This window comes from Somniosus microcephalus, chromosome 2, assembly GCF_052327205.1.
Source record: "Somniosus microcephalus isolate GS21.2 chromosome 2, FLI_Smic_1.0, whole genome shotgun sequence".
Taxonomy (NCBI): Eukaryota; Metazoa; Chordata; class Chondrichthyes; order Squaliformes; family Somniosidae; genus Somniosus; species Somniosus microcephalus.
The window spans coordinates 298,080,072-298,101,124 of record NC_140988.1 but is presented as its reverse complement, the minus strand read 5'-3'; the positions used below and the strand labels follow the sequence as shown (position 1 = coordinate 298,101,124).

General features: G+C 44.6%; 1 protein-coding gene across 3 annotated transcripts in view; it reads left to right on the top strand.

Moving 5' to 3' along the window:
* LOC147123469 (uncharacterized) overlaps positions 1-19,444 on the top strand; it is a 36,379-nt gene extending 16,935 nt beyond the window's left edge. For all 3 annotated transcript variants that reach the window (XM_085973399.1, XM_085973406.1, XM_085973415.1), the window contains 4 exons: positions 11,138-11,293; positions 12,918-13,022; positions 14,677-14,749; positions 19,215-19,444. In XM_085973399.1, the coding sequence (XP_085829525.1) occupies positions 11,138-11,293; positions 12,918-13,022; positions 14,677-14,749; positions 19,215-19,306 (426 nt within the window). In that variant the 3' untranslated portion in view covers positions 19,307-19,444. The remainder of the gene's footprint in view (positions 1-11,137; positions 11,294-12,917; positions 13,023-14,676; positions 14,750-19,214) is intronic.
* The last annotated feature ends 1,609 nt before the right edge of the window (positions 19,445-21,053 follow it).

Below are 21,053 nucleotides of genomic sequence, written 5' to 3'. Positions count from 1 at the left end.
CCTCTTGCTACGAAGGCCAACATACCATTTGCCTTCTTAACCGCCTGCTGCACCTGCATGCTTACCTTCAGCGACTGGTGCACAAGAACACCCAGGTCTCTTTGCACTTCCCCTTCTCCCAATCTATTGCCATTCAGATAATAATCTGCCTTCCTGTTTTTGCCACCAAAAATCAAATCAAATCAAAATCAACTTTTATTGTCATTGTTAGTGCACAAGTGCAGTACAACGAAATGTAGGCTTGCGGCTCCCGAGAGTGTACAATTTGGATTAGGACACTTAAACATTTCAACATACATTTGTACATATATATTAGCATAAATATGACCATAATAAAGTGCATCGGCAGATGTGCAGGCTTTAGTGTTTATTTGTGGAGTTCAGTAGGATGACAGCCCTGGGAAAGAAGCTGTTCCTAAATCTGGTCGTACGGGTGCGAATGCATCTGTAGCGTCTTCCAGATGGTAGGAGGGCGAACAGACTGTGGCTGGGGTGGGTAGGGTCTTTGATGATGGACCGTGCCCTCCGTAGGCAGCGTTTCTGATATATATGTTCTATGGTCGGTAGCCGGGTGCCGGTAATGCGTTGGGCAGTTTTGACTACCCGCTGCAGGGCTTTCCGGTCATGGGAGCTACAGCTGCCGTACCATACCGTGATACAGTTTGTCAGGATGCTCTCTATAGTGCAGCGGTAGAAGTTAGAGAGGATCGGGGGTGACAGATTACATCCCTTCAGCCTCCTCAAGAAATATAGGCGCTGCTGGGCCTTCTTCACCAGAGAGGAGGTGTTGAGGGACCAGGAGAGGTCTTCCGTGATGTGGACTCCGAGGAACTTAAAGCTGGCCACCCTTTCCACCTCTGCCCCATTGATGTGGATGGGGGTGTGACTTCCGCCTTTGGACTTCCTGAAGTCCACGATTATTTCCTTTGTTTTCTTGGTGTTAAGGGCCAGGTTGTTGTCGGCGCACCACTTCACGAGATGCTGGACCTCTTCCCTGTAGGCTGACTCATCGTTGTTGGTGATCTGGCCTACTACCGTGGTGTCATCTGCAAACTTGATGATGGTGTTGGAACCATTAACAGCCACACAGTCGTGGGTGAAGAGGGAGTAGAGGAGGGGGCTCAGCACACATCCTTGTGGGGCCCCCGTGTTCAGGGTCAGTGGGGGGGAGGTGTGGTTACCTAATTTGACAGACTGGGGTCTGTTTGTTAGGAAGTCCAGGGTCCAGTTGCAGAGGGAAGTGTTCAGGCCAAGAGTTTGGAGTTTGGTGGCCAGCTTGTTGGGGACGATAGTGTTGAATGCTGAGCTGTAGTCTATAAACAACATTCTGATGTAGGTCTCCTTACCATCTAGGTGATTCAGTGCCGAGTGTAGAGCAGTTGTGATTGCATCCTCCGTTGATCTGTTTGCCCGATAGGCAAACTGGTGTTGGTCAAGGGAGGCAGGAACACTGGCTTTGATGTGGGCTAAGACCAGTCTCTCGAAACACTTCATTATGATGGGTGTGAGTGCGACAGGTCGATAGTCGTTCAGACACGTCACAGCCGCTTGTTTAGGCACAGGAATGATGGTGGCGGTCTTGAAGCATGTAGGGACTACTGCCTGGGCCAATGACAGGTTGAAGATGGCGGTGAAGACATCAGCCAGCTGATCAGCACATTCCTTGAGTACCCGTCCAGGGATGCTATCCGGTCCAGTAGCCTTTCGTGTGTTCACTCTGCGTAGAGCGCCCCTTACGTCGGAGGTCGACAGAGTGAGCACCTGGTCTTCCGGGGGTGGCAAGGCTTTGGTAGCCGGCTCCTTGTTGTCCCTGTTGAAGCGAGCGTAGAAGTTGTTAAGCTCCTCCGGAAGGGAGGCGTCGCTGACCGGGGGACTGGTGTTTTTGCCCTTGTAGTCAGTGATGGACTGGATGCCTTGCCACATGCGCCGGGGGTCAGAGTTGTTGCGGAAGTGATCCTCTATCCGCAGTGTCTGTTTCCATTTGGCAGTCCTGATACCCTTTTTTAGTGGATAACCTCACATTTATCCACATTATAGTGCATTTGCCATGTTTCTGCCCAATCACCCAACCTGTCCAAATCGTACTGGAGTTTCACGACATCCTCCTCACAGCTTACCCTCCCACCCAGCTTTGTGTCGTCTACAAATTTGGAGATACTACATCCAATTCCCTCGTCCAGATCATTAATATATATTGTGAACAGCTGGGGTCCTAGGACCGATCCTTGCGGTACCCCACTAGTCACTGCCTGCCACTCGGAAAACGACCCGTTTATTCCAACTCTTTGCTTTCTGTCCACCAACCAGTTCTCTATCCAAGTCAATACCTTGCCCCCAATCCCAATTTTGCACGCTAATCTCTTATGTGGGACCTTATCAAAAGCCTTCTGAAAGTCCAAATACACCACATCCACTGGTTCTCCCTTATCTATTTTACCAGTTACATCCTCAAAAAATTCCAGTAGATTAGTCAAGCATGATTTACCTTTTGTAAATCCATGTTCACTTTGTCCGATCCTGTCACTGATTTCCAAGTGCTCTGCTATTACATCTTTTAGAATGGACTCTAGCAGTTTCCCCACTACCAATTAGAGGGTGAGAAGGTTGGATCTCAATCAAGCGTGCTAAGCTTGAATAAAGAAGACTATGAAGGTATGAGAGCGGAATTGAGTAGAGTGGATTGGGAAAATAGATTAAAGGGTAAGACGATACATGATCAGTGGTGTACATTTAAGGAGTTATTATACAACTTCCAAAAAATATATATTCCACTGAGAAGAAAAGGGTGTAGAAGAAAAGACAGCCATCCATGGCTAAGTAAAGAAATTAAGGATAGTATTCGACTAAAAACAAGGGCATGTAAGGTAGCCAAATCTAGTGGGAGGATAGAGGATTGGGAAAACTTTAAAAGGCAGCAAAAAATAACAAAAAGATTGATTAAGAAAGGGAAGATAGATTATGAAAGTAAATTAGCAAAAAATATAAAAACAGATAGTAAGAGTTTTTATAATTATATAAAAAGAAAAAGGGTGGCTAAAGTAAATGTTGGTCCCTTAGAGGATGAGACTGGGAAATTAATGGTGGGAAATATGGAGATGGCAAAAACACTGAATGAATATTTTACATCAGTCTTTACAGTAGAAGACACTAAGAATATCCCAACACTGGACAAACAGGGGGCTAAAGGGGGGGGAGGAGCTAAACACGATCAAAATCACTAAGGAAGTGGTACTCGGTAAAATAATGGGACTCAAGGCGGATAAATCACCTGGACCTGATGGCTTACATCCTAGGGTCTTGAGGGAAGTGGCGGTAGGGATTGTGGATGCATTGGTAATAATTTTCCAAAACTCCCTGGACTCGGCAAAGGTCCCGACAGACTGGAAAACTGCAAATGTAACACCCTTATTTAAAAAGGGCAGTAGACAGAAGGCTGGAAACTATAGACCGGTTAGCCTAACATCTGTGGTAGGTAAAATTTTGGAGTCCATTATTAAGGAGACAGTAACAGGACATTTGGATAATCATAATTTAATAGGACAAAGTCAGCATGGTTTTATGAAGGGGAAGTCATGTTTGACAAATTTGCTGGAGTTCTTTGAGGAAGTAACGTATAGGGTGGATAAAGGGGAACCAGTGGACGTAGTGTATTTAGACTTCCAAAAGGCATTTGACAAGGTGCCACACAAAAGATTATTGCTTAAGATAAAAAATCACGGGATTGGGGGTAATATTCTGGCATGGATAGAGGATTGGCTATCTAACAGAAGGCAGAGAGTTGGGATAAATGGTTCATTCTCAGACTGGCAATCAGTAACTAGTGGTGTTCCGCAGGGGTCAGTGCTGGGTTCCCAACTCTTTACAATCTATATTAACGATTTGGAGGAGGGGACCGAGTGTAACATATCAAAGTTTGCAGATGATACTAAGATGGGAGGAAAAGTGAGTGAGGAAGACATAAAAAACCTGCAAGGGGACATAGACAGGCTAAGTAAGTGGGCAGAGATTTGGCAGATGGAATACAATACTGGAAAGTGTGAGGTTATGCACTTTGGCAGGAAAAATAGTAGAGCAAGTTATTATCTTAATGGCAAGAAACTGGAAAGTACTGAAGTACAAAGGGATCTGGGGGTCCTGGTGCACGAAACTCAAAAGGTTAGTATGCAGGTGCAGCAAGTGATTAAGAAGGCCAATGGAATGTTGGCTTTCATTGCTAGGGGGATAGAATATAAAAATAGGGAGGTATTGCTTCAGTTGTACAAGGTATTGGTGAGACCGCACCTGGAATACTACGTACAGTTTTGGTGTCCATACTTAAGAAAGGACATACTTGCTCTCAAGTCAGTACAAAGAAGGTTCACTCGGTTAATCCCGGGGATGAGGGGATGGACATATGAGGAGAGGTTGAGTAGATTGGGACTCTACTCATTGGAGTTCAGAAGAATGAGAGGCGATCTTATTGAAACATATAAGATTGTGAAGGGGTTGGATCAGGTGGATGCGGGGAAGATGTTCCCGATGATGGGTGAAACTAGAACTAGGGGGCATAGTCTTAGAATAAGGGGCTGCTCTTTCAAAACTGAGATGAGGAGGAACTACTTCACTCAGAGGGTGGTAGGTCCATGGAATATGCTGCCCCAAAAACCTGTAGAAGCTACATCATTACATAAATTTAAAACAGAAATAGACAGTTTCCTAGAAGTAAAGGGAATTAACGGTTACGGGGAGCGGGCAGGAAATTGGACATGAGTCTAGGTTCGGATCGGTCATGGCCCTGTGGGTAGTGGAGCGGGCCCAGGGGCCGTGTAGCCTGATCCTGCTCCTATTTCGTGTGTCTAATTCTGTTAGATTCAGGAGATGGTTCTGGGATAGTGGATTGGCGGTTAGGATCAGATCAGCCATGATCTTATTGAATGGCGGAGCAGGCTCGAGGTGCCGATTGGCCTACTCCTGCTCCTATTTCTTATGTTCTTATGTACCGATGTCAGGCTTACCGGTCTATAATTCCCCGCTTTTTCTCTACCACCTTTTTTGAATAGTGGGGTAACATTAGCTACCCTCCAATCCATGGGTACTGTTCCAGAGTCTATCGAGTTCTGGAAGATGACCAGCAATGCATCTGCTATTTCTAGGGCCACTTCCTTAAGTACCCTGTGATGTAGATTATCAGGCCCTGGGGATTTATCGGCCTTCAGTCCCATCAATTTTCCTAACACCATTTCCCTACAAATACTGATTTCTTTCAGTTCCACCCTTTCATCAGACCCTATGTTCCCCGGCATCTCGGGGAGGTTATTTGTGTTCTCCTTTGTGAAGACAGAACCAAAGTATGTATTTAGTTGGTCTGCCATTTCTTTGTTTCCCATTATAAATTCCCCTGATTCTGACTGCAAGGGACCTACGCTTGACTTCACCAATCTTTTTCTCTTCACATATCTATAAAAGCTTTTACAGTCAGTTTTTATGTTCCCTGCAAGCTTACTCTCATATTCTATTTTCCCTTTCTCAATTAATCCCTTTGTCCTCCTTTGTTGAATCCTAAACTGCTCCCAATCCTCAGGATTATTGCTTTTTCTGGCCAATTTATATGTCCTCTCCTTGGATCTTATGCTATCCCTAATTGCCCTTGTTAGCCACGGTTGAGTCACATTTTTTGTTTTATTTTTATGCCAAACTGGGATGAACAAATTCTGTAGCTCATCCATTCGGTCTTTGAATGTTTGCCATTGCCTATCCACCGTCAACCCTTTGAGTGCCATTCCCCAATCAATCCTACCCAACTCGCTCCTCAGACCATCGTAGTTTCCTTTATTTAAATTGAGGACACTAGTCTCTGAGTCAACTACTTCATTCTCCATCTTAATGAAGAATTCGATCATATTATGATCGCTCTGACCCAAGGGGCCTCGTACAACAAGATTGCTAATTAATCCTTTCTCGTTACATAATACCCAGTCTAAGATGGCCTGATCTCTGGTTGGTTCCTCGACATATTGGTCCAGGAAACCATCCCGTAAACACTCCAGGAATTCCTCCTCCACAGTATTGTTACTAATTTGGTTGGCCCAATCTATATGTAGATTAAAGTCACCCATGATGACTGCTGTGCCCTTATTGCACGCTTCTTTAATTTCCCTTTTAATGCCATCCCCAACCTCTGCCTTACTGTTTGGAGGACTATATACCACTCCCACTAATGTTTTTTTCCCCTTAGTATTTCTCAATTCTACCCATACAGATTCCACATCATCAGAGCTAATATCCTTCATTACAATTGTATTAATCCCTTCTTTAACCAGTAATGCTACCCCACCTCCCTTTCCTTTTTGCTTATCTTTCCTGAATATCGAATACCCCTGGATGTTGAGTTCCCAGTCTTGGCCATCCTTGAGCCACGTTTCCGTAATCCCAACCAAATCATATTAGTTTACCTCTATTTGCGCAGCCAATTCGTCCACTTTATTACAAATGCTCCTCGCATTAAGACACAAAGCCTTCAGGCTTGTATTTTTAACGGTCTTAGACCTATTAGAATTATTACTTACTGTGGCCACGTTTGATTTAAACCGTTGATTTCTCTGACTGCCACTTTTATTTTTCTCCTTCCTATCTTTTGCTTTTATCCCTGTCTCCCTTTCCTCTGTCTCCCTGCTCAGGTTCCCAACCCCCTGCCATTTTAGTTTAAACCCCCCCGAACAGTGCTAGCAAACCTCCCCGCAAGGATATTTGTCCCGCTCTGGTTCAGGTGCAACCCGTCCGACTTGTACAAGTCCCACCTTCCCCAGAAGCAGGCCCAGTGATCCAGGAAACTAAAGCCCTCCCTCCTGCACCAACTCTTTAGCCACGCATTCATCTGCTCTATCCTCCTATTCCTATACTCACTAGCACGTGGCACCGGGAGTAATCCAGAGATTACAACCTTTGAGGTCCTGCTCTTTAATCTGCTGCCTCGCTCCCTAAATTCTTGCTGCAGGACCTCATCCCTCTTCCTACCCATGTCATTGATCCCAATGTGAACCACGACCTCTGACTGTTCACCCTCCCCCTTCAGAATGTCCTGCAGCCGTTCAGTGACATCCTTGACCCTGGCACCAGGGAGGCAACAAACCATCCTGGAGTCACGCCTACAGCCACAGAAACGCCTATCTGTTCACCTTACGATAGAATCCCCTACCACTATTGCTCTCCCACTCTTTTTCCTCCCTTCCTGAGCAGCAGAAGCACCCCTGGTGCCAGGAAGTTGGCTGCTGCTGCCTTGCTTTGGTAAGTCATCCCCCTCAACAGTATCCAAATCAGTATACCAGTTTGAGAGAGGGATGGTCACAGGGGTCCCCTGCACTACCTGCCTGCCTCTACTGCTCTGCCTGATGGTCATCTATTTCCCTTCTGCCTGTGCAGCCCTTACCTGCGGCGTGACCAACTCACTAAACGTGTTATCCACGACCCTCTCAGCATCGTGAATGCTCCAAAGCCCATCCATCCGCAGCTCCAGCGCCGCAATGTGGTCTGCTAGTAGCTGCAGCTGGATGCATTTCTGGCACACATGGTCGTCGGGGACACTGGCAGCGTCCCTGAATTCCCACATAGAGCATGAGGAGCATAACACGGGGCTGGGCTGTCCTGACATGACTTACCCTTTAATTAATTTAAATTAATTCACTACCACCAATTAAAGATAAACTCTAGGGCGCTTGTATGGTTTACCAACAGTCCCCGCTACACCAGAAAGACCTTAGCAACTATAAACCACAGAGTTAAAGTTTAAAAAATAGAGAAATACTCACCAACCAATCACTTACCTGCTCCCTGGTGACGTCACACTTTGATTACTTTTTACCTCTCTCCCCGCTGCTGAGTTAGTGTGCCTCGCCGCGCTCCTCCTTTTATACCCGGCCTCGGTGCTCTCCTGGTCCGATCTGGTCGGGCCTCGCCTCGCTCCTCCTTTTATCCTGGGCCCTGGTGCTCTCCTGGTCCGATCTGGTCGGGCCTCGCCGCGCTCCTCCTTTTATCCTCGGCCCCAGTGCTCTCCTGGTCCGATCTGGTCGGGCCTCGCCGCGCTCCTCCTTTTATCCTCGGCCTCGGTGCTCTCCTGGTCCGATCTGGTCGGGCCTCGCCTCGCTCCTCCTTTTATCCTCGGCCTCGGTACTCTCCTGGTCCGATCTGGTCGGGCCTCGCCTCGCTCCTCCTTTTATCCTGGGCCATGGTGCTCTCCTGGTCCGATCTGGTCGGGCCTCGCCTCGCTCCTCCTTTTATCCTCGGCCTCGGTACTCTCCTGGTCCGATCTGGTCGGGCCTCGCCTCGCTCCTCCTTTTATCCTGGGCCCCGGTGCTCTCCTGGTCCTGATCAAACACCGAGCCACATCAGGAGAAATTTGGGCAGATGATCAAAAGCTTAGTCAAAGAGGCAAGTTTTAAGGAGCATCTTAAAGGAGGAAAGAGAACCAGAGAGGTTAAGGGAGGGAAATCCAGAGCTTAGGGCCAAGGCAGCTGAAACCCTGGCTGCCAAAGGAGGAGCGATTAAAATAGGGGATGCACAAGAGGCCAGAATTGGAGGAGTGCAGAGATCCCAGCGGGTTGTAGGGCTGGAGGAGGTTACAGAAATAGGGAGGGACGAGACCATGGAAGGATTTGAAAACAAGGATGAGAATTTTTTTAATTGAGATATTGCTGGACCGGGAGCCAATGTAGATCAGCGAGCACAGGGGTGATGGGTGAACGGGGCTTGGTGTGAGTTAGGACACAGGCAGCAGAGTTTTGGATGAGCTCAGATTTATGGAGGGTAGAAGATGGGAGGCCGGCCAGGAGAGTGTTGGAATAATCGAGTCTACGGGTAACAAAGGCACAAGCCGGCAACCTGTTTCACAGGTCTACTATCCTTTGGGAAAAGAAGACCCGCCTAACATCTAACCCAGCCTTACCCTTTCATAATTTAGAAGCATAAGCCCGGTCCTCTCTAATAAATCAAATTGAAATAATCTATCTATTTACTATAGTTCTTTTTTTCCCACCTACCCACCCCAGCCACAGTCTGTTCGCCCTCCTGCCATCTGGGAGACGCTACAGATGCATTCGCACCCGTACGACCAGATTTAGGAACAGCTTCTTTCCCAGGGCTGTCATCCTACTGAACTCCACAAATAAACACTAAAGCCTGCACATCTGCCAATGCACTTTATTATGGTTATGTTTTTGTTAATGTATTACAAGCCAAATGTATGTTGAATGTTTAAATGTCTTAATCTAAATGTACACTCTCGGGAGCCGCAAGCCTACATTTCGTTGTACTGCACTTGTGCACTAACAATGACAATAAAGTTGATTATGATGATTATGATTATTATGAACGTTCTATCCATGCTGCTACATTTCCTCTTATACCATACCTCTCATTTTTTTGTCACAAGTCCCTTGTGAGGCACCTTATTGAACACCATCTCAAAATCCATATAAAATACATCTACATTCACTTTTATCTATTCGATTTCTTCAAAAAAACTATTAAATTTGTTAATCACGGCTTACATTTAACAGATGTGTGCTGGCTGTCCTTGATTACTCCACGTTTTTCTAAATACTCATTAATTTTATCTCAAATTATGGATTCGAACAGTTTACCCAGAAATTACATTAGATTAACAGATCTATAGGTTTCCCTCTTGAACAAAGGTTACATTAGCTAGCTACTTTCCAGTACTACAATACAATTTGCATATTTAAGGAGGATTGAAATATTGAACCTCTGCTATCTTGTCCCTGGATTCTTTCAACAGCCTATTGTGCATGTCATCAGGGCCTGGTGATCTATCCACCTTGAATTCTCATTCTTTCAGAATCAATTCCTTTTCTATAGTTATCTCTAACAATTGTTTCAATTCTTCCTTTAGTATAGTTACATTCTCACTTCCACCACCATTTGTAAAAACTCTGCAAAGTATATATTTAATATCTCCGCCATGCCTTCATCCTCCACAATTAGGTTCCCTCCATCATTTCCAGAGTGGTCCTACCTGCTAACTATTATTTTACTTTTTATATGCTTATAAAAGCCCTTATTATTTCCTTTTATATTATCTAGTAGGCCTTTTTCAAATTCCCTTTTTACCCTTCTAACTAATTAGTGGTGTTGGTTGAGGAAAGAATGTTATCCAGAGCACTGGGAGAACACCCCTGATCACCTTCAAAAAAGTGCCAGGAATCTTTTATTTCCCCGGACCTGTGGATAGAGGCTTCAGTTTAATGTCTCATCCAAAAGATGGCAGCTCTGATAACATGCTGCACTGAATAGAGATTATGTGCTCAAGTCTGGAATGGGCTTGCAAGCCCATAACCTCCTGCCTCAGAGGCTCGAGTGCTTCTGCTGAGCCTGGTGACACTAAGCTCACAGCGTACATCAAATCCCAGACTGGAGTCAGGTCCTCATGAACTGTGGATGTTATTTTAGAATCTGCTGTGAAAGGACAAGGGCCATAGGCCCAGACCAATTGGTGCGGATTGAAAGGGCAAAAGAAATGTCAAAGTAAGCTGGGAAATAGTAATTAACTGACACTGTTGTTTTGTTTATTGGAAGGGGCCTTTCCATTAACAGTGTAACTACGAAAAGCATGAAAATGCTTTGCAATGAAATGTGCATTGTGAATTGGGTGCATGCACCATGGCTGTGGATTTTACAACCCTGGTCGGAGAAGCACTGTGCCATGAGCAGAGCCTTACAAAATCTTCCCTTTTATGTAATATATAATCTCTCATATTTGTTCTTAAAGAAACAATGGAGCCGATTTTCTTTGGGAGGCGGGCGTGGCAGTAATTGTCGCCGGATTAAAATCCTGAACCTAACAGCATTGCGAGAGTACCTTCACCATATGGATTGCTATGGTTTACCAAGGCAGCGGCTCACCACCACCTTCTCCAGGGCAACTAGGGATGGGCAATAAATGCCGGCTTTGCCAGCAATGCCCACATTCTGAAGAATGATAATAAAAAGAATAACCTGCCCAAAAGCACAAGTGTTAAACCCCGCTGTGTTTTCAGGTTCAACTTAGTTACCATATTGTGGGTGAGGTGCAGGGGCAAGTTACACCCGGAGTGACTGCAGAAATGTATTGCATATTAAACTCTGGTTTTTCCTTTTTCACATTTAGAAAGGCTTCTGTTCATCAAAAGTTAATGGTAGTGAAGTTCTTAAAGCAAAGCTGGCTGATGATGCGAGAAAGAAATACGGAAACCAACCACCTACATTATTCTCAAAAATTATTGATAAGTCACTTCCTGCTGACATTATATATGAAGACGACCAGGTATATTTACTGTGCTAATTTATATTACTGTTATTTTCATAGACTCTACCAGTGATATTTCACATTGTTACACAGCTGAGAAAATAATGCATCAAATAAAAACGAGTGTCTCCAGCACTCACTCCATTTCTGTCTTTAAACACAGTGCTGACAAGAACATTAAATCAGCATGTAAATTTCATGAAGCTCTTCCTCACTTCATCCATCTTGTGTTTTAAAACAGTTTTCTCCCCACCACCCAACCCCTCCAAATTTCCTGAAGGTGCTAAATCATGCTGGAGAATGGTTCTCTGATGCCTTGCCCAAGTGGTTAATTTTCATGTGTGAGCCCAGGCAGTGAGTACCTGCTGTTCGTTTGCGGGGGCACATGGCATCAGAGTTCAATCCTGTATTCACCTCCTCACATCTTTCCAGCAGGATGACAAAGAGTCGGGACCATGGATCTGGGATCTGCTCTCTCCCCCCCCCCCCCCCCCCCCCCGCAAGAGTTACCCAATTGTAGTGCACCTACTACTGCCACCCCAGCTAACTCTACTTACATGGATTTGAAACTTGGACCTTTGTCATCTGTTTGGGTCAGTTACCCATCAAACAGTGCACTTACCAACTGCGCCATCATGTGAGCACATATTTTAGAATTAAAAAAAAATTGTCTCCTACAATCCATAAGTTCAATGTTTAAACATTAATCTGTATATAGAACACTGCCATGGCAATGGAGTACTATGGTTTCATTTCACATGTGGTAATAAAGGTCTCCTGATGCACTCTTATTTGCATGAATTATGTGTCTTTAACATTTTAAAGAAAAAACTTGCATCCATATAATGTCTTGTGAAGTCCTCAGGAAGTCCCAATGAATTACTTTAGAATGGCAGTCAGTGTTATGTAGACAAATTTGTGAATTAAAGTCAGGAGTAATTAGTATGGGTACTGTACTCCTGCTTATACCATTGCTGTAAATTATTTCACTGCGTTGAATGATTACTGAACAGTCTGATTCTAAGAAGCATTTAAAATGGAAAACAAATCCACTACTTCTACAATAAACATACAGGAAACTTTGTGATATCCGGCACCGACGGGATCGGCGTGTTGCCGATCTATCAAAACTGCCGGACATACAAAGTTAATGTTGAAGCATACGGAGGTTTTCATCTCCGTATCTGACAACAAACACTGTTGCTTAGCAACAGCTTCTAAAGAGTCGGCTGCAGCTGCAAGCGTCTCTAGCTGAAGCTTGCCAATGCAACAGACCTTGCAGTGCCTGACTGGGAAAAAAAAGAACGAGATCTAAAAAAACTTATAGAAAACGGCTCCTGATTTTTGCCGTTAGATCGAGTATTCCGGACATACAACCTCCGGATAAACCAAAGTTTCCTGTACTTCATTATTGTTTATTAGTGGCATTCTTCGTTGCATGTGAAAGACTGCCCTAAATTAGTGTAAGAATTTTCATAGCCCACTCTGACCAGAACATCATATACACAGTCGGAGAAATGAAGGCTTGCTTTTCTTATTAGCACAAAGAGGTTGGGGGGTACTTGATTCTAAAATGTCTATTTACAGTATTCTTTTATATTACATCTATGGTTCTGTTTGTTTACTTTTTTCTTCTCTACAGTGTCTATCTTTCAGAGATATAAATCCTCAGGGCCCAGTTCATTTTCTTGTGATACCTAAAATCCCTATACCACGGATCAGTGACACAACAGATGATGACAAAGAGGTAGGGAAGGATGGTTATTAGAACTAGAATGTAATACTGTGTTATTGCTTGGTGGTAAATGGCAATGTTATTGAGGCCATTCAGACCAGATCGGTTTGATCCCTAGTCTGTGCTACACTAGCGGCTCTCAACGAGAGCTGCAGTGGAGTTGGTGTAGTTGGCCTTAGCATCCCTGAGCTAGGGAGGGGAATAACTGGCTCGGGTTCCTGTTTCTGATTGCTGTCCAGTGACAACTGCTGGAAGGTCAGCATCAAGAGCCATTAGGTGAGGATAGAATTGTGCTGACCTATGATGTATCCTACTGTTATAGCCTGCTGAAACCCGGTACAGGAAACTCTTTTAACCGGCACCTAAATAACCGGAAACCTCTCTTAACCGGCAAAATTCAGGAGTAGGTTCAGGTAAGTTTTACTTTATATTAGTGGCCGTGTAACCGGGGTTCCTGGATCTGTGGCCATGTAACCGGGGTTCCTGCATCTGTTGCCGTGCAACAGGGACTCCTGGATCTGCGGCCGTGTAACCGGGACTCCTGCACAAGTGCCGTGTAACCGGGGCTCCTGCACCTGTGGCCGTGTACGGGGCTCTCGTACCTTAGTAAGTATACCTCTCTGTAATCCGGACTTTTTGATCAACTGGCACCACACCGGTCCCGTCGGTGCCGGATAAAAAAGAGTTTCCTGTACCTAGGTTCACACATGAAGAATTGCCACTTGGGTAAGGTACTGGAGGGCAGCCGATGCCTGTCAGATGCTATCCCAGCCTGAGTCCTTCACTTCAGGAGGGGAGAAAATTGGAAATGTTGCTAAGAATATCATTAAAAATCCACTTTATGACTGTTTCAGCTGCATTTTATAAGGTATTCCTAAAGAACAGTTTAGTTAAACACTGTAGGAGAATTTTTGATTGTTTTCAGGTATAACTGCCTTTTAGAGTTATTAAAACTCGTATCCTAACTCGCACCAAGTCCCGTTCACCCATCACCCCTGTGCTCGCTGACCTACATTGGTTTTCGGTCCTGCAGCGCCTCAATTTCAAAATTTTCATCCTTGTTTTCAAATCCCTCCATGGCCTCACCCCTCCCTATCTCTGTAATCTCCTCCAGCCCTACAATCCTCCAAGATTTCTGCGCTCCTCCAATTATGGCGTGTTGTGTGTCCTTAATTTTAATTGCTCCAGTATTGGTGGCGGTGCTTTCAGCTGCCTAGGCCCTAAGCTCTGAAATTCCCTCATTAAACCTCACTGCCTCTCTACCTCTCTCTCCTCCTTGAAGATGCCCTTTAAACCTATCTTTTTGACCAAGCTTTTGATCACTTGTCCTAATATCTCCTTATGTGGCTTAGTGTAAATTTTGTTTGATAGCGCTGCTGTGAAGCGCCTTGGGATGATTTGCGACTTTAAAGGTGCTATATAATTGCAAGTTGTTGTTGTATTAATGTAGAAGGTGAACTATAAAGCTGTCAAATTTAAAGAGCACTGTAGAATGTTTGTATGGCTTTGGTTATATGTGAAAGGTACAAACTGTAGCAGTGAAATAAAGCTTTTATTTGATAGCTATGTTATATTGGATGCTGTTAAAACCTGTATGTGTGAGCTTAACCAAGGGGAGGTGTTTTGATTCTGACGTGAAGCTTGTTTCTCCTTGTTGTGTAAACAGCTGCTGGGACATTTACTGATCGTAGCTAAAAACCTCGCAAAGAAAGAAAGGCTCACAGATGGGTACAGAGTGGGTAAGTCTGCTAATACTTCATTAATAAATAGAAATTTCTGTACCATGTCTCCGCTGTTCAAGGAATGAAGGATATAATGTTTTTCAAATATCTGATGTAAGAGGTTTAAAGGTTTTATTGACCTCCATTCTGTCCCCAGGCCAGGGATAGTGAAATGTACACTATCATATCTATTGTGTACTTTCCTGGTAGGATATAGTTGGTTCTGAAAATGAGGTCCTAAGAGTCCCTGTCTATTAGCATGATGTCAGGTGGGGGTCATTGTCCATCATTGTCGGTGGATGGACTTCTGGTGTGAGGGAAGGAAACTATTGCCAGGAAACCTCCAAGACAGGTTCCAGCCTGCTGGGTATTTCTCCAGTTCCAGCTTGAACATCATTCTTTCTGATGGAGATATGGAGGGCAATTTTTTTTTAAATAGTAAGTTCCTTAATTCAGATTATGACTCTTTTAGCATACAGCACAAAACAGACAAAAACTTAAATTGGAAGCAGTTAATGAAATAAGAACTAAAAATAGAAAATGCTGGAGAAACTGAGCAGGTCAGGCAGCATCTGTGAAGAGAGAAACAGAGCTAACGTTTCAGGTCTCCCAATCTCACCCCCTGCCGCATTTTCACTATCCCCTCTGACCTTCCCCTCTCTGACCTTAGAACGATCAGTCCTTAGCAAAGGCCTGAGCTTCATCCCCTTACGCCCCCACCTCAATGAATTTTGAGCTCGGCACAATGCTGAGCTCTTTTTCCGCCGCCTTTGTCTCTGTGCCAGGAGTCTTCCCCCTGCACAGCTGACCCTTTCTCCCGCTTTCAGAATTCTCATTCCACCTGGACCCCTCCCTCTGGCCTCTTACCCTCTCTAGATCTTTTCATTACAAACTGCCGGCGTGACATCGACTGTCTCCATTTCTCTGCTCCCCTCACTCTCTCCAACCTACCTCCCTCTGAACGTGCAGCACTCCATTCTCTCAGATCCAACCCCGACATTGTCATTAAACCTGCTGACAAGGGTGGTGCTGTCGTTGTTTGGCGAACCGACCTCTACCTAACGGAAGCTGAACGCCAACTCTCCGACACCTCCTCCTACCTCCGCCTGGACCATGACCCCACCACCGAACATCAAACCACCGTTTCCAAGACTGTCACTGACCTCATCTCCTCTGGAGATCTTCCCCCCCGCGGCCACCAACCTCATAGTTCCCCAACCCCGCACAGCCTGCTTCTACCTCCTTCCCAAGATCCACAAACAGGACTGCCCTGGTAGACCCATTGTTTCGACCTGGTCTTGCCCCACGGAACTTATCTCTTCCTATCTCGACTTTTTTTTTCTCCCCTTGTCCAGTCTCTTCCCACCTACATCCGTGACTTTTCCGTCGCCCTCCACCACTTTAACAGTTTCCAGTTTCCTGGTCCCAACCGCCTCCTTTTCACTATGGACGTACAATCTCTCTACACCTCCATCCCCCACCAGGATGGCCTGAGGGCGCTCCGCTTCTTCCTTGAACAGAGGCCCAACCAGTCCCCATCCACTACCACCTGGCTGAACTTGTTCTCACATTGAACAACTTTTCCTTTGACTCCACTCACTTCCTCCAAATCAAAGGTGTTGCTATGGGAACCCGCATGGGTCCTAGCTATGCCTGCCTTTTCGTGGGATATGTGGAACACTCTTTGTTCCAGTCCTGCTCAGGTCCCCTCCCTCACCTCTTTTTCTGGTACATTGATGACTGTATCGGTGCTGTTTCCTGCTCTCACCCTGAACTAGATAATTTCATTCACTTTGCTTCCAATTTCCATCCTTCCTTCACCGTCACATGGTCCATCTCCGACTCTTCCCTTCCCTTCCTCGACTTCTCCGTCTCCATCTCTGGGGATAGGTTATTAACAAACATTCACTACAAGCCCACTGACTCCCACAGTTACCTGGACTACACTTCCTCCCACCCCGCCTCCTGTAAGGACTCTATTCCATTCTCCCAGTTTCTCCATCTCCGCCGCATCTGCTCTGACGATGCCACCTTCCATACCAGTGCTTCTGACATGTCTTCCTTTTTCCTCAACTGAGGATGCCCCTCTACAGCGGTTGACACGACCCTTGACCGTGTCTGTTCCATTTCCCGCACTTCTGCTCTCACCCCTTCCCCTCCCTCCCAGAACCAGAACCTTGTCCTCACCTTTCACCCCACCAGCCTCCACATTCAACGGATCATCCTGCGCCATTTCCACCACCTCCAGCGTAATCCCATCACCAAACGCATCTTCCCTTCACCTCCCCTTTCAGCATTCCATAGGGACTGCTCTCTCCGCGACACCCTTGTCCACTCCTCTATCACCCCCAGCACCCCTTCCCCTTCGCCCGGCACCTTCCCGTGCAAGCATAGGAGATGCAACACATGCCCTTATACCTCCCCCCTTCCCACCATCCAGGGCCCCAAACACCCCTTCCAGGTGAAACAGCGATTTACTTGTACTTCTCGCACTTTAGTTTACTGTATTCGCTGCTCACGATGTGGTTACCTCTACATTGGGGAGACCAAACGCAGATTGGTTGACCGCTTTGCGGAACACCTCCGTTCAGTCCGTAAGGGTGACCCCGAGCTTCCGGTTGCCTGTCACTTTAATTCACCACTCCACTCCCACTCTGACCTCACCGTCCTCGGCCTCTTGCATTGTTCCACGGAAGCTCAGCGTAAGCTCGAGGAACAGCACCTCATCTTTCGATTAGGCACTTTACAGCCTTCCGGACTCAACATAGAGTTCAACAATTTCAGGTCATAACCTCAGCCTCTATCATATCCACACGCTTTGTCTTTTTTTCTTGTCCCCCACATGGCAGCTTTCTTTCATTCTGCCAGCGCAATTTACACTTCATCTAGAGCCATCCTTTGTCCTTAACCTGTTCCATTACCATCTCCTTTTGCCTTGAATATCTCTTAATGTCTCTCAATCTCTCCCGCCTTCCATCCCATCACAGACCTTCCCTTTTGTTCTTTCATCCCCTCCCCCCTTTCCCAGCCTCTTCACTTGCTTAAAAATCTGTTCCATTTCCTGCTTTTTTCCAGTTCTGACGAAAGGTCATCGACCTGAAACGTTAACTCTGTTTCTCGCTTCACAGATGCTGCCTGACCTGCTGAGTATCTCCAGCATTTTCTGTTTTTATTTCAGATTTCCAGCATCTGCAGTATTTTCTTTTTGTATTAATGAAATAAGAACATAAGACGTAGGAGCAGGAGTAGGTCATTTGGCCCCTCGAGCCTGCTCCACCATTCAATAAGATCATGGCTGGTCTGATCTTGGCTTCAACTCCACTTCCCTGCCCGCTCCCCATGTTTAACATGTTTAAGTACAACATAAATGTTACCCGTTCAGAATATGCTGTTAATCTACCTAGACATCCATACTGTGTAGTCTACTGATACATATTTTACACCCATAAGTTTTAGATATATTTTCTTTTTGCTATTATCGCAAAGATAATTGTTGCCAACAAAAGGAAAAAAGCAATTTTATGAACAAACACTCCAGCATAAGTCATCCCCTTCAGGAAAAAAATGGAGGGAAACTGTCCATCTTGTCCATAAAATGCTGCAGGAGAAATAAAGGTATTTTACATCTGACACAAATTTCTTACCTTAAAAGTATTTCTGTGAAGTTTTCCAGCCATACATTACAATCAACAATCATGCAATCAACTGACTGTAGCCAAATGGTAGGTCCCAGTAAATTCCATTATTGAGATTTCAGTCACTGTTCTCTAGATATTCACACACACAAATAAATTCTGTTGGTTTTTTTTGAAGGTAAGGGCTGTGAGGAGCTGGAAGAGAGAAATGGCAAGATGTATTTCAAAATTTGTCTTTTAATCTGCTCTTGGAGACGGATGAGACAGGAAGGTTTTCTTTTTCATTAAATTTAAATGCTCAAGTTCAGTCTGTAAATGCACTGATAGTACGGAACTGAGCACTGAGCACACCAACCAGGAAGATTCCAGACTCAATCCCTAGCCTGTACAGATTTCATCATTCTTAATCAGGGCAGCAGCTGGGATGCTGCAATTGGCTCCTACACACCTGGGCTTGGGAAGGAGAAAAACTGACAAAGGTTCCTATTTCTGTTTGCTGTTCAGTGACCCATGCTCGGAAGTATTTGTGTGTGTGTGGACATTGGATGAGGTTGGCTCAGTTATAATGCACTGCATGGTCGAAGCTTGCAGACATGTGAATGAATAACAGGCACTTGGGCGAGACAGCAGAGGCCAGTAAATACCCATGTACCAGTCAGTACCTTTAGGAGATGAGGCAGAGGAGAAAGGTGGAAATAAAATAGTAAATTCTTCCTGCTAATTTTATTCTGTAAGTTAACTACCACTTGGGCAATGATATTATCAGAATTATCCAGGGTTTGTTTGTAACTATTCAAAAAATAGTTTGTGTGTTTTCTAAAAGCAAACTCTTTTTTGTTGTTTCTTAGTGATTAATGATGGGAAAAATGGCGCGCAGTCTGTATACCATCTACACATCCACGTGATTGGAGGACGCCAGATGAGCTGGCCACCTGGTTAGAAGGATGTGGGACAAATCTGGTTTTCTGTCACCGAGTTCGGAATTTGTGCTCTATTTCTGAATTCTATTAAAACATTTACTTGGAAACACTTCCTTGGAAATAAATAACTGAGCAGATTAAAAAAGATTTTTCTGAAACTGCAGAAATTGTATCCAGTTCTTTCATACTGAATTCTAGTTTATAAAACTAGAAAAATAAGATTGTAATTCCCTAGTATGAGTCACATCACTTCATTAAGTAGATCACAGTACAACAGGCATTCTGTTCCTATTACACTTAAAGCTGCAGTCACCTTTCAGTACTGCTGTCCAACCCTCCAAGCCATTTTGCTTTTGAGCCAGATTCTGTAGTACTGCAACTTCAGGAACAATAGCCCCAAAACATTTTGTTAATGTATAAAACAAAATGCTTGTTTAAGGGTACAATCAAATCTCAAAATAAGGCCATGTTCATAAACTGCTTTAGATTTGTCTATGTGCGTTATGTTTGAACCCTCAATTTATCAGGTGTAGGAATGTCACAAGCATGCATCTGTTCTGTAACTAAGACGAGGAAAGCATTGCATCATTTTCTTATCTCCTCAGGCTAAGTACAGGCAATAGAATGAACAAAGTACAGAAAATAATACAGACTCAATAATTACACCTCTTGTATCACATTCTCTGCTTCAGTGTCCATTTAATCAACTGTCCAATAATTGGAACGGTTTTGGTTTTCAGATGAAATTACGACGCTAATTAACATTAAAGCCACGTTAATCTATTGCTTGTCTTCTTACTGGTAAAGTATCTATCATATGCATTCAATATGCTATGCTATTCACCAAAAATAGCATTAAAACAAAATATTCTGACTAAAAATAAATGATAATCATCTTGTAGCTGTAATGGATTATTGAAACAGTAACTCCTTTGTTTTACTACAGAATGGAAAGTTCACCCTGGCTACCCTCAATCCGATCACAGGATAGAATGATAACTATTCAACACTGTGTTTGTGCAGTTACAATATCGAGTTCACAATAGATTACAGAATGCGGAAGATAGTTCAAAATGTAGCCAATCCATTTGAACAGGAAGCATAAAAAGGTTCCCCCAGCATATTTCATTCCAAGCATTATTAATAAAAAAACCACAAAAATATGTTGATTTTACTGAGACTTCTATCTGCCAGAATAATCAAAACATAACATTTATTTCTGTGCACAAATAATTCAATATTGACCAACTCTAGTCCTCAAATTAATTACATTATTGCACTAAATTGTTCTTTTAACATCAGGCATTCACAGTGATTTTCTTTTCTCCTCCACCCTCATTGTATTCAACTGACTGAGTAGAGAAAAAAGCAGTAACAGTTAAAATTACAGGATCAAAGCTTTATTGTTCAGGTAATATATTGTCTCATATAAACCTGTAAAACTCGTTCTAGAGCCATCAACGGCTTTTTGATTGACCCTGAAAACGGGCGCGGGGATCGTGATGCGGGATCACCCGTTCAAAGTCATGCAGGCAGCACGCCAACTTCCTGTGCTGCTGAGTGGCTGCACGCTCAGCAGGGGGCCTTAAAGGGACCACGCGGCCCCAAAAGAAATTACAGGGAACTTTGATGGGCACAGCTCCGTAACCTGACCCCGTTGGAGGAGACGGTGCTGGCCATTATTGGGACGGCCATTGCTGATCCCGTGGCCAGCGACAGGGCTGAAAGAATACAAGATGGCGGTATCCTCATACGTAATCTCCTTCT